Source organism: Takifugu rubripes, chromosome 21 (genome assembly GCF_901000725.2).
Source record: "Takifugu rubripes chromosome 21, fTakRub1.2, whole genome shotgun sequence".
In the NCBI taxonomy this organism is placed as follows: Eukaryota; Metazoa; Chordata; class Actinopteri; order Tetraodontiformes; family Tetraodontidae; genus Takifugu; species Takifugu rubripes.
In genome coordinates, this window is record NC_042305.1 from 7,643,807 (window position 1) to 7,655,961 (window position 12,155).

The window sequence follows — 12,155 nt, forward strand, 5'->3', positions numbered from 1 at the left end:
CTAGCTTTGAGTATTTCAAACAAACTATGTGTAAACTTGGGAGAGGAACATTATGGACCAGACATACTTCATGACAACAGTTTGTCTCCATCTTTAGAAAAAAATATGCAAGATTATTGAATAATCTCTTGACATAAACTGATAATAGTTATGGACATACGTGTTTATAGAGCTAAAATGCTCTATAGATTAGATAAAAAAATGACTCAGAATCATAAGAAGCTGATTTCTGTTTTAGATAAGTAAGCATTCCTCTAAAAACTGTACAACTGAAAACAGATAAGCACTTGAGTCAGTACTGTGTGGGTGTGTGTACGTGCAGACCTCCCAGGGTACCGGCCCGTGGTACCATGCATGGCTCTTCAGGTTGGTGCCGCTCAGCCGCAGCTCGTCGTCTAACTGCTTCTTCAGGTTCTCCGACGGCGGCTCCAACCAGAATTTGTCTTTAGAGAACTTGAAGGTCATCCCAGGAGGATCGACATGAAAATACAACCAAACAGATACTAAAACAGGTGTCGACCAGCTCTCTGTCCTCTCAGAGGAAAAAGCATCATGGGTAAATGTCCTCCGCACTGTTTGGAGTAAGGGGACAGGGGAGGACAGGAGGGTGGGGTTGTGGCATTCCCACACTGGCATCCACTCTAGTGCACCAGGGGCCCGGGACCCCGACCCGTGCTAGAGTCCCAGCCTGGTTGCTGTGGCAACATTAATGTGAGGCGGGGGTCATCACTCAGCAGCGCTTTGTTTAACACATCTTCATGTAAGCACACATACAAAAGAATACTGTATATCAAGGCTTCACACCCACCAACGAGTCTGGAATGTTTGCGTCGTGACACTCACACGCAGGCATTATTGTGGTTACACTGTTATAACAGTGACATGTTGTCCCCTCAAACTCATCAGAATGGTCTCTCCCACTGGCTGTTAATCAAGGGCTCAAGACAAAAATGGAGCATGTGTGTGTGAATGTTTGTGTTTCTGTAGGTTTTTTTAGGCAAAACAGTGGCACAGTGTGTAAGTGGGAGTTGGGGGGGGGGGGTTGTTAGTCCGTTTAATTACATCAGTATTAACATTGGTGGGCAGCTTGTCCCATTCAGCCAAGTGAGTCTGTCAAGTGTCCAATTACGAGTCATTGAACTGGAAATTCTCTTGCTCTCTCTACTCTGTTTCTATCTTCTCAAGATGGGACGAGGCCACTGCTGTTACCGGCGGCAACGCCGGAGGCTTCAAAGTATCTTCCCCGTGATGCACGCATTCCCAGAGTCCTTCTGCCACCGATCCTGATCGAATTACAGCGCAGGTCCAGAGTGCAGAGAGGGGAAAACAGAAACCCACCGCCAGGCACAAAGAAAAGAGTCTCTCAAAAAGAGCGCGTGAGAAGAGGTTAGCGAGCGATAGACGGAAACAAAGCAGCTTTAGAAGGAAGCTTACCTTCACGTAATCTCCGCTGGTGTCTGCAGAACCCTTCAGACTGAAAAAAGAGAGGAAATGCTGTCATGAAAAATACCCAGTAACCATTTCAGACAGGGTTCCTACATGCAGGCTTTGGATCAGGAGGCTTTAGTTCACAAGGTCTCGCTGATCGACATTCAGCTGTTCTACATGTTGTATGAATAAATCACAATAAAAATCAAGGCAATCTAAATAATGAGCTCATTTTCTGGTCCATAATGTTCCTCCCGGTACTTTTGTTTTGATGAAAAGGTCTGAAATGAGGTAAAATCAGGAAGTTGTTCCAATAATTCTAAAGAGATCTGAGTCAAAAATGATTGTGGTTTGAAGGGGTGTTTGTCGAACAAATTCAGAGACATGTGACAACGAACGTGGGTGTTTCAGCTATGACGCACCTCCATCCAGCCACTTCAGCAACCTATCGGTTTAGTTCCAAAAATAAACTAAAAAACTATTAATGATCTGTCCTGAATTATTTCTTACAGATCTTTGAATAAAAATGTTGGTTTGGTGTCTATAACACACACATTTTTACAATATATACATCAAACTTATGAGCAAGAGGAGTTTATTGTTGTTATTATGCCGCCACTAAACCAGCACAGCACCTGTGGGCTCAAACACCTGATCAGCCAATCACAGCACAGCAAGATCAAAACATTCGACGAACCACAACCACAGACAGACTCTACATCCAAAAAAATGTGTCACAAAGCTCAAATGGCCTCAGATCGGTTTCCTGAATACACGAGTATCCAGGACACTCAGGACAGCCTCAGAGGTGACCGATGCTGGTCCACTGACATGTGGTTTGGTCTCTAAACTACAATCCCAAAACACTTTTCTGTAACCCTCCCGTCTTATTATGCAAGCGTTGTCCTGCCTCCGCCCAGCAACAGCTGCAACATAACACAACAAGCTTCTGATGGGAGGATGGGGAATACTTCTGTTGCTGCGTGAGCGCCCTGAAACCAGCCAAATGCTGTTTGTCAGAACAGAACCTTCCTGTGGCTGACGTCAGGGAGCACGTGCTAAAAAAGAAAGGGGAGAACAGTGAAAGTGCGTCTCAAGGCGGCCGTGTGTCGTGCGAATAAAGCTGCAACGTGTGTGAGAGGGAATGAGTCCTAATTCGCCCCACCCACGGTCGCCTGCACTGGTTTATGGCCCTTAATGCACCGAGAGACAGAGGACAGAGAAGGAGACATGGGAACTGTGGGCTAGTTCCCACAGCACTGTCCACAGTCTGTAGACCACAACACCACGAGGATGAGGATGGGACGCCCGAAACATCTGCATGGCTTTTTTTTTAGCGCTGAAGACACAAATGTCTAAGTCACGGATTTTTGTCTTAGGGGCTGTGAATACAGCTGCGGCCTTCCCCCCACTCTTCATCCACGGAATAGATCCCCCAAACCCCCCAACACGGGGGGAACTCCCACCGCCCCGGGGGCTGCAAACACTCCCCAAAACGGTCATCAAACTTTTACTGCGTTTCCTGCAACTTTACAGCGCCGCTTGACATCCACTGAGGTGCGGTTCAAAGCTCCCAGATAACCCAAAACAAATGTGACATCGCCAACATGTGTCTGGCCTCAGGGGAACTAAACAGCGAGCGGGAGAAGAAAGGCTGGTTCTGACCAAGGAAACATTTCAAAATGAAAGTCGTTGCTCACTTTGGACGACTGAATTCAACGAAATGCTGCATCTTTTTGAGAAACTTGTGAAGAAAAAGATGATAAATAAATTCCTCACATGCACTTCTCCACTGACTGTTTATGGTATTTGAGATTGAAACATAGCCCAAATTCATGTCAGGAGGGAGCAGGTAGAGCGGACAGGACGGGGAAAGGAGCTTCCAAAAAAAGCTTATCGCTATTCTGAGTGAAAGCAGCGCAGGATCAAATTCCTGCACTTATGTAACGCAGTCATGTCCAGAAAGACGCACGCACTCCGTCAGTACACAGACTCAGTGCGCTGGTTTTAAAGTTGGCCAAAGTTTTGGCATCTTTAACCAGGAAATCAAAGCGCCGCGTTGAAAACGTTTCAAATCTTTAATTCCAGTGGCGTTTGCGTGTTTGACCGAGCGCGTCTCTACCAAAACCGAGACCCCAAATTCCAATTTTCTCACCTGTTTTCTACCTCCCCGGAGCGGATCAAGACACGGTCAGTGCGCCCTGCTTCGCCCATCTTCTCCCGCGGAGTCCGATACGCAACCCGGCGAACTGCGCGCTGATGGCACCGGAGCGCAGCCGGTGAGCAACTAGTGCGCATGTCCGCTGACTCATTACCGTGAAATTAGCGGACTAAAAGCCCTGTCAGGGGATTTTAACTCGTAACTGTCACAGCGCTCACCCACTTTTGTAACTTGAAACAACTGCGTTCAACAATCACAAAGGAATTGTAATAAAGGCTGGATATTATTTACTTATTTATCTTCGTGAGGATCCTCAATGCTTTAATCTGTTTGGGGTTGTTGGTTTTTAATCCTGTCACCACAACTTTAAACAACATTCGCTAAAGATGTAAAAATAGTTCCCAATTCATCTTCTCACCTGCTTATGTTGACTTTCTTCGAGTCATTTGCAGCCTCTGTTGCTTCCTGTTTTCCTGCGATGCCTCTCCGAGTGCAAGCGCTTTCATAGATGGGATCCATCGGGACGTACAGGTCCTGCGGGGAGGCCGCTTTGGTCATGTTTGACGGCTTTCTCACACAGCTATTGGTGTCTGAAACATCTGTCTCTGTCCACAGCACCTCTGTGTGATCGAGGGGTTTCCTGCAGTGGTCGGCCGGTGAGGTCAAAGGTGAAGGCCTACCGGGGGCTGGTGTGCAGGGCAGCGGCCGGGACGCTGCAGGAACGGACAGAGACTGGTCCAGACTGGTCAGGCTCTGGTTGGACAGGGCGTGTAGCAGAGGGGAGTGTTGGACGTGTTCCTCCGCCTTCCAATGGCTCTTCGTCTTCTTTTCTTTCTCCTCTTCTTTACTTTTCTTCTGTTTCATTTCTCTGCAGCTTTTCTTCTGTGACTGACTGCGGGGAATAGTTCCCACATGGGTGTACATTTCATCGGAGTGGGCATAGTTGGGGCTTTGGAGGCAGGGCTCGATGTCATCCACAGACTGACCCCCCACTGCAGTAAGGCTTTCACTGCGTCCCGAGGTTGCCTTGATGTTGGGCTTCTCCGAGTGGCGGCTCGTCAGATTAGTGAGGCTCCCGAACCATTTAAAACCTGCGGAGGATTATGGATTTAATTAGACTGGCTCGAAATCTTTACACCAGTACAGAGCTGTCATGTTTAGGGGTTAGTGCGAGGGGACCGTAAACACCAGAGAGACATCTGGGAAATGCTGGCTGAAGTTATGTTCTCACGGGTAACGAGCTGGAGTGTGGGGGTGGTGGTGGGGGTGGGGGGGGGGGGACTGTTCTCAGTCAGCAGCAAATAGCATTTTCATGGAAAGGTCATGGTTGCGATTCTCAGCATGCAAATAATGACGCAGTTCTAACATAAGACACCGGCTCCCCCTTTCAGACCCGTCAGCTCGGTTCAGTACACCTCCTAGTGTAAACCTAAGGGGTGTCGTGTTGTAGCTGCTCGGAGACGTAGCACGAAACACAAAAAGAACCTCAAAGTGGCAGAGGACGGTGAGAGCTGCAGGGTTCACAGGCAGGGAAATTTTAATTTGGAATCGCAATAGCAGACAATCGAGTTGAGCTAAAATGAGAGTGCGGACGTTATGATGACTTCTTTTTCTTTTTACCCACAGCCGAAAGACCGGTTGGGTCTTTGTCTGGGTTGCGCTACATGGTGTTGTCTCATTTTAAACAGCAGAAGTGGTCAGAGGACCCACTGGCAAGCAACAGGAGGCTCTCCTACTCACTCAGCCCACACAGAGGAGCCTGATTAATCCTGAACACACTAATGAAGGAAACCAAACAAAAACGTGCATGTTTGCAGGCAGGTGACGCGTCACAGAATGGAAAATTTCATTTTACATATGATCTGATTATAATAGTGTAATTACACACATTACATCTGTTTTTTCTCTTCGCATTCTTTGAAATATGATGACTGTGGTAGGTTCTACATGTAGAAGGCTGTTTTTAAGAGGGTTTATGTCAATATAAATACGTTACTTCTGATGATGTGTTGTTTACCGGTACTTCAATAGCAAGTCATCTAGATTATCAGTAATGAACCACAGGAAGTGACTTCCTGTTCTTAAAACGAAAATGATGAAACAGGAAAACCTAAATGTGAGCAACTAGGACGTAATAGTTTAAATGTGCCAAAATCATCGACATTAATTTGTTGCTGTCTCCTGTAAAAATGAAAAATAATGTTAGACCTTTACGACGTCGGCTGCTCCAAAACACATTTAGTTGCTGCAAACGGACATGTTTTGTTTGTCCTGGAGTTATCTGAGGAATGTTGTTGTACAGTGACTGGCTAAAGCTCCCAGCATTTCTGTTCCAGCCCCTGCAGCTCTCACCAGTGTTTGATTATGTTTCTGCCCCCGGGAGCCATTAGACTCTGAAAACACTGACGGATATTTATGTCCTTCGCTAAATATAGTCAGATAAAAAAGATTTTAAAAAAGGAAGGTGGAAGGTCTAGATAAAAAATTTTAAATATGCAAACCTTTGCGATGTCAGGAAACTAGATGAATATGAGAAGAGTTGTGTGTTTTAGTGACGTCTAAGGGCTACATAATGCAACAACTTCCCGCTTTGCCTTTATCAGAAACTCCTTTTTTCAAGATTGATGCTATTAACTATTTTTCTTACACTTATTTGTTTATAAATCGAATTTTTAAAGGTGGTTAGTTTCTGTTTGCACTTGTATGTTTGACCTAGTAGTGTCCAGAGGGAGTGCACCTGTCCGCTAATTATAATAAAAATGCATTTTTGATTGATGCCGTGTACTTCATATAGCTATTGCAATTACATATTGCTGTTCTAATATGCCCACAAAGGTCCTTTTTTTTCTAATGAATGTATAAAAAATAAAGGCTCCATCACAGCATTTTCTGAAAGCTTTTCACTGCCGAGAAGACATAAACTGATTGGTTTCGAACTTCTGCCCAAAGCAAAAGATCACATTGATTTGTTTTTGTGGGTCTAGCCTCAGCACTAAATAGCACACAATTATCTTGTGAAGCAGCAGCAGAAGAAGAGGCGCACAGAGCGCCGTTGTCTTCTCAGACACTTGCTGTCATTTCTTAGCTTAACCCAGCGCTCCAGCTCAGCCTGGCTGCGCTCCATTCAATGTGCACAAAGGCGCCTCTATGTTGCCTTTACAATGGACCAAAAAACTGTTTGGAAGTGGAACAGTGAACAAAGACACACACAAACACACTCCAAACAAATGTCAATAGCTCACACTATTTATCTAATTACAGAAACAGTGTTCCCAAAATTGTCGTCTATTACGTGACAGTAGCTAAGTCTGCCTAAACAAATACAGGCCTAGTGCTTTTTAAGTTAAACTCGCCACTCTTCAGAGGAACATACTGCAATTTTCACCTCCACCCAGTCAATCATCTACCAAAGTTTATCTGCCTCAGTGCTGTGTTACATTATGAACCCTAGAACAGAGATCAAGGAGTTCGAAGTGACAAGAAATGTTATTTCACACGACTTGGTTAACTAACTTGGGCTTTGGTCCAGCAATTTGGTCCTTTTGTGAGGGGGTGGGGGGCATCTACTGTCCATAAATGCACAGTAAACACGGTCCTGCTGCTGGTGATCTAAATGGCATTTCAGTATTTTCTAGGTCGGCTGGTGTGTTACCGTTATGTGCAGCCAAGCGAACGTTGTCAGGATGCCAGATGAGGTGATAGTAAAGGGAAGTAAAGACTAAACAGCACGCAGCTTCAACAAAAGTCAATTCCAACTCACCCAGCTTTCGTTTGTTCATGTTTCTGAAGTGGAATCTGTCACCTTGGCAGAATGTCGGCGCCTATAAAACCTTCACGAGGGTCTGCATCTTCTGCTGCCTCGGGGTGTGGAAGCGTTGCGCCTCTTCACCCTTCAGGCTGCTTCCTGCTAAACTCAGCGGAAGTGTCGGAGGTTTTTTAAAGCTGGTTTTGGTGTTGATGCAATCAGGGGTCATTTTCTGACGGCGAGGGCAGCAGCCAGCAGCACGATGTCTCAAACTTTAAGTTCCTAATGAAGAATCCACTTTGCTTTAATGCGCTGGACTCACAGGCGGAAGCTCACAGAATCAGATGATGTGTGAATAAATGAGAAAATGATAAAAGTATTGACTGTAGGTTTTTGGAAGCAATTTAGATTCGGAGGAATTTGGGCTAAAGATGATGTTTGTTTTTACTCTTTTTGCCCAAGACTTTAAACATTTGCTCCAGCCGTGGAGAGCAACTCTTAGAAACTATGCTGCTTCTGCAGCTTTAATAATTGCCCAACTTGTTACAGTAAAATGTGCCTTTTTTGCTATTTTTATTTTGTAAAGAAGAAGAAACAATCCTGTCAGTGACTTTTGAGATGACCAAAATTACACATTTCACTTCTTGAAATTCCTGAAATTATTGGGTGGAGCTCCATCCTTGGTTGAAGTGACTTCTGCTTGACCTCAATGTTAAAATTACAGGGACGGTGTGAAACACGCCACAAAACATTCGTGAAACTGCACTCATTTTTGGAAGTTTTAATGCGGTTTCAAATCTTTTAGAGGAGAACCGGTTGCTAAATTTGGATTTTTGAAGCCACATTTGAAATCATTTTAAGAAGCGGGTGGAGGTAAAAGCAGAACAGAGTACAAGTGTCAGAGAAATAAAGGGAGGCTTGAGAAGGGAGAACATGTAGAAAAAGGTCATTTATCTGTCTCCGGGCTCTGTGGGTGGAGGCACACAGCTCTCACCATCTTGCAACACTTCCTGTCCACGTTTCCTGAAGAAGAAGCATCCCAGAACCAACAGAGCTCAACCACTCTCAACAGTTCTGCTCCTGTATGTTGATATTTTACTAAAAAACAATTTTGATCTTGTTGGCCTCTGTTTACTACAGAAGCATATACACATTGTTTTTTCTGTTTTTTCCCCAGCTTTTCTGAGTATTTTCCCCAAGAAAACCTCAACAAATAAATTAGTCAGAAGAAACCTTAGGCCCCCCCCCCCAGTGAGTGCACTACACTTAAATATTATATGACTATTGGCGTTTACTATAACTTATTTTCTTCTAACAACCACCCTGAAGCAAAAAACAAGTTAATTCATTGTTTTTGCAGGTGTTTTGCTGATTAGTTCGTGTTATCTGCCTTGTTATATAAAAGAAAATTAATTTATGAGGCTCTGCTGTGTGTTGTTTCCCTGATTTGACTCCGTACAACCACATAAATGTTCTTTTCCACCGTTTTCTGGCTGCAGAATTCTAATTAAATCCACCAGCCTGCAGCAGTGACCCTGTTTCTGTCTGTGTCATATAAGAGCTGTAATGTTTGCTGAACAAGGACGCTTCAGAATCAGAGATGAATGAAGACACATGTACCAAGTGGGTCATGTTACTGATGCTGAGCCTCTAAAGACAAACTCACGTGTCTGAAACTCCAACGAAGGAGATATTATTGATCAGATCTGAAGATTTGAGTCGGCTCCTTCCCGGAGGGCATAAGAGCTGAACTCTGAATCATTTTAAAAATAAAATAACATTGCAATCATGTACAGTTTAAATGTGGATAGTGGGATTCATGTTGGTTTTCTTACTCCAATGCTGATGTAATGTGAAACTGATGTACTTCTCATATGTCTGCCGAAAATCTGTAAAACATTTTTTTGAGAAAAACATTTTAAATGTTAAACTACATTTAAACCACTCTACTCTAGTCATTTAAAAATGCTTTTGATTTCTCTTTTCATTTGTTATTTTGTGACAAGGTTCACCATTCTGCTCATCCCTTCCTTGGTCACAAGACCTCCGCCTGTCACTCATATGCCTTCATATATCGCGATGCCAACAGGTCCTTGAGCTCAGGGCTCTCCCGTCAGCTAATAACTGAACTAGTTAACAAAACATCAATAAGATGTTTGAAACTAAAGATGTGATCCAAATTCAATTCAAATACGAATTTATTTGATTCAATTTTGATTAATATTGTTGTACCGGTAATATTGGTATGGTAATATTGTGGGTGCTGTTCTGATGGCGTAGACTAGATGGTAGCAGAGTAAAAATAAAGGCTGAAACCAGCAGGGAAAATAGGAAACTATCATTGCTGAGTATTTTAAATTACAAGCACAGAATAATGCATGCATTAGTATCAAATTCAGTTAAACATTTAAAATATCCCACAAACAGCTCATAAGGGATTTTGTGGTTTTAGTGCACGAAGGACAAAGGAGGAGAAATCATTGTACATGTTAGTTTTATGCTATTCTTGATCATGTGATATGAAATATAATCAAGACTTCTTTAAATCACGGATTAAAGACATTTGTGGATAAAATACTGTTGGCAGAAAAAGGATTTAGCAGCAGGATGAAAACATATCGGATCTTCAGGATTTACGGACAAATTCTGTCATTTGGCACATCACAGTGAGAAAGCTTTGCAGCCACTTCACCTCCAGATGCTCCGCACAATTTGGACTCTGGTCAAATGATTTCCCAAATGAGATTAGCCTCTGCCTGAGAAAATCTGTCCTAACATCTCATTTAATTTGTCCCTCATGAAATGTCATTTGTGCTAATCAAACAACTAAAGTGGCGTGACAAGATAATCTTCTTTCTCTTATAAGCCAGTTCAGGTCTGAGAGGAAGACACTTGTATTCAGATATGATTGGATCCTGTCAGCCGGGCAGAACTTCAGATGTATATAAGATAAAATGTTGCCATGATCCTGTCAGGGTCCCTTTTAGCACCAGCAAACACACAAGGAGGAGTGCGACTTGGTTAATTAAACACGGGTTTTCGTTTTTCTGACGGGAAGTGATTCTGAAGGGAATTCGGGATCCGATCCTGATTGATGAGGATGAGGATGAGGATGAGGATGAGTGAAGAGAGTATTGTTCATGACCTAAACACACCCTCACCACTGGAATCTTCATGTCGACCGTGTGTGGCGCTGTAGCTCCGGTAGGGGACGCTCCTGGGCGCGTTCTAATGAGTTTAAATGATTTAGGAAGGCTAAAAGCAGTTGTTTACTTTAATTTCCGACTTTTCTTACTTTAATTTCTCTATCTAAACGGTTTATATTTTAGTATTAGATGAGAACTGTTTAATAAATTGGCTACAATAATGTCAATAAAAATGTAATCATATTAATGTATACCAGAATCTCGTTTTAATTTGGGAGGGGGGTGGATAAAAGTTAAACAAGGTTTGCTCTCTTTGACTTTTACCAAAATCAGCCTACATACTTACACAAACAGGGATAATTTATTTTCTTTATCTTCTATCTTTAAGCTGTATTTTAAAGGTTTTAAGGTTTAAAATTGTGTATCCTTGCTTCACCACCAATTCCTCTTGGCCATGTTGCACACTTGTCTTGCAGCAATCTCTGTCTAAATGATGTTGCTACAGAAACGTCTGTTTAACAGTGGCCTCTCTGTCTGTCTCAGTGTCTGTCTCTGTCTCTCTCTTTTTGTTATTGCATGTGCTAAAATATTGATGCGTCTCTGTTTACACCATCTCTGTCTGGGATATTTGGCTCCGACGGATCAACAGGCAGGATGTTTACTGTTTGCGAATCCGCCCAGTCCAGTTTAAAAAACAAAACAAAACCAAACCCGAACAAACACGGAGATGGGGCGGGGGACCTTCCTGTGTTGGGAAGGCTCTTTCGATGTCGCTGCGATCTGGGTCCCAGTTTGTTGCTTTCCTTGAGCGTTCCCTCACACGACGCCTTTGTTTGTCACCTTCTGGAAGAGGCATGTTCTGCTGCTGACTTCACCCCCTCTCCTTCTGCGCTCCCTTCCCTGAACACATCTCCACGGCTGTGATTTATCACCACTCTGCTGCTCTCACCTAATCCCCCAGTGATGCTACCTGTCTTAACAACACCCGAAATAGACGACTTATCACCCAGAAGTAGGCTGTAGAGGCTTTGTTGTCTGAGACAAGGTGTGCGTCTGCATGCTGCTCCTCTGCTGAGCCGACGCACCGCCTGTAAAAAGGTTTCATCAGGAGGCGATTACAGCCTCGCTGACAGAACAACACTGCAGTATTTCGTCACTGAGACCGTCAGAGTGATTCTAACATGGCCATTAAACTGCTGACTTGCGTCCAGACGCCCATCACCAGTGTGATTAGACATAAAAGACTTTTACAGAGTTCTGTTTTTCAGTGTAAATCAGACTGGTGTTAAAGGAAAAACCACAGTGTTCGTGGTTGATGTCAGCAAGTGCACCTGAATCCAGGGCTGCTCCTGAGGATGGAAAAGAGAAAAAGATTTATATTGGATCTGGTAGCACAAACAACCATCACAGAACCAAGTTATCATAAACTAACAACAGAATGTATTTGATGGTCTGACATATCACTTATATCATCCCAGAGGTGCCAAAAGCAATTTTGGGCTCCATTATGCAGCATCTCTTGAGCACTGATGTGCAGACATAAAGCCTTACAATTCACCTTTATAATGCAGTTTTGGGCTCCTTTACACTCACTTTTTAACTGGCTGACGGGTACAATGATAAACTAACTAATTAATGGTTGTTTACATCAGGGTGCAGAGGCGGGATAAATGCT

The 12,155-nt window shown here is 43.6% G+C and overlaps 1 protein-coding gene across 2 annotated transcripts in view; it reads right to left on the reverse strand.

The window, feature by feature from the left end:
- sh2d3cb (SH2 domain containing 3Cb) overlaps nt 1–7,507 on the reverse strand; it is a 31,474-nt gene extending 23,967 nt beyond the window's left edge. Inside the window, exons 1-4 of one of the 2 annotated variants that reach the window (XM_029830127.1) lie at nt 7,350–7,507; nt 4,008–4,680; nt 1,435–1,474; nt 325–453 (exon numbers count right to left, since the gene is read on the reverse strand). In XM_029830127.1, the coding sequence (XP_029685987.1) occupies nt 325–453; nt 1,435–1,474; nt 4,008–4,680; nt 7,350–7,368 (861 nt within the window). In that variant the 5' untranslated portion in view covers nt 7,369–7,507. Of the gene's footprint in view, nt 1–324; nt 454–1,434; nt 1,475–3,583; nt 3,737–4,007; nt 4,681–7,349 lie in introns of those variants that run through there. The other variant, XM_029830128.1, reaches the window with a different exon arrangement.
- Between the last annotated feature and the right edge of the window lie 4,648 nt (nt 7,508–12,155).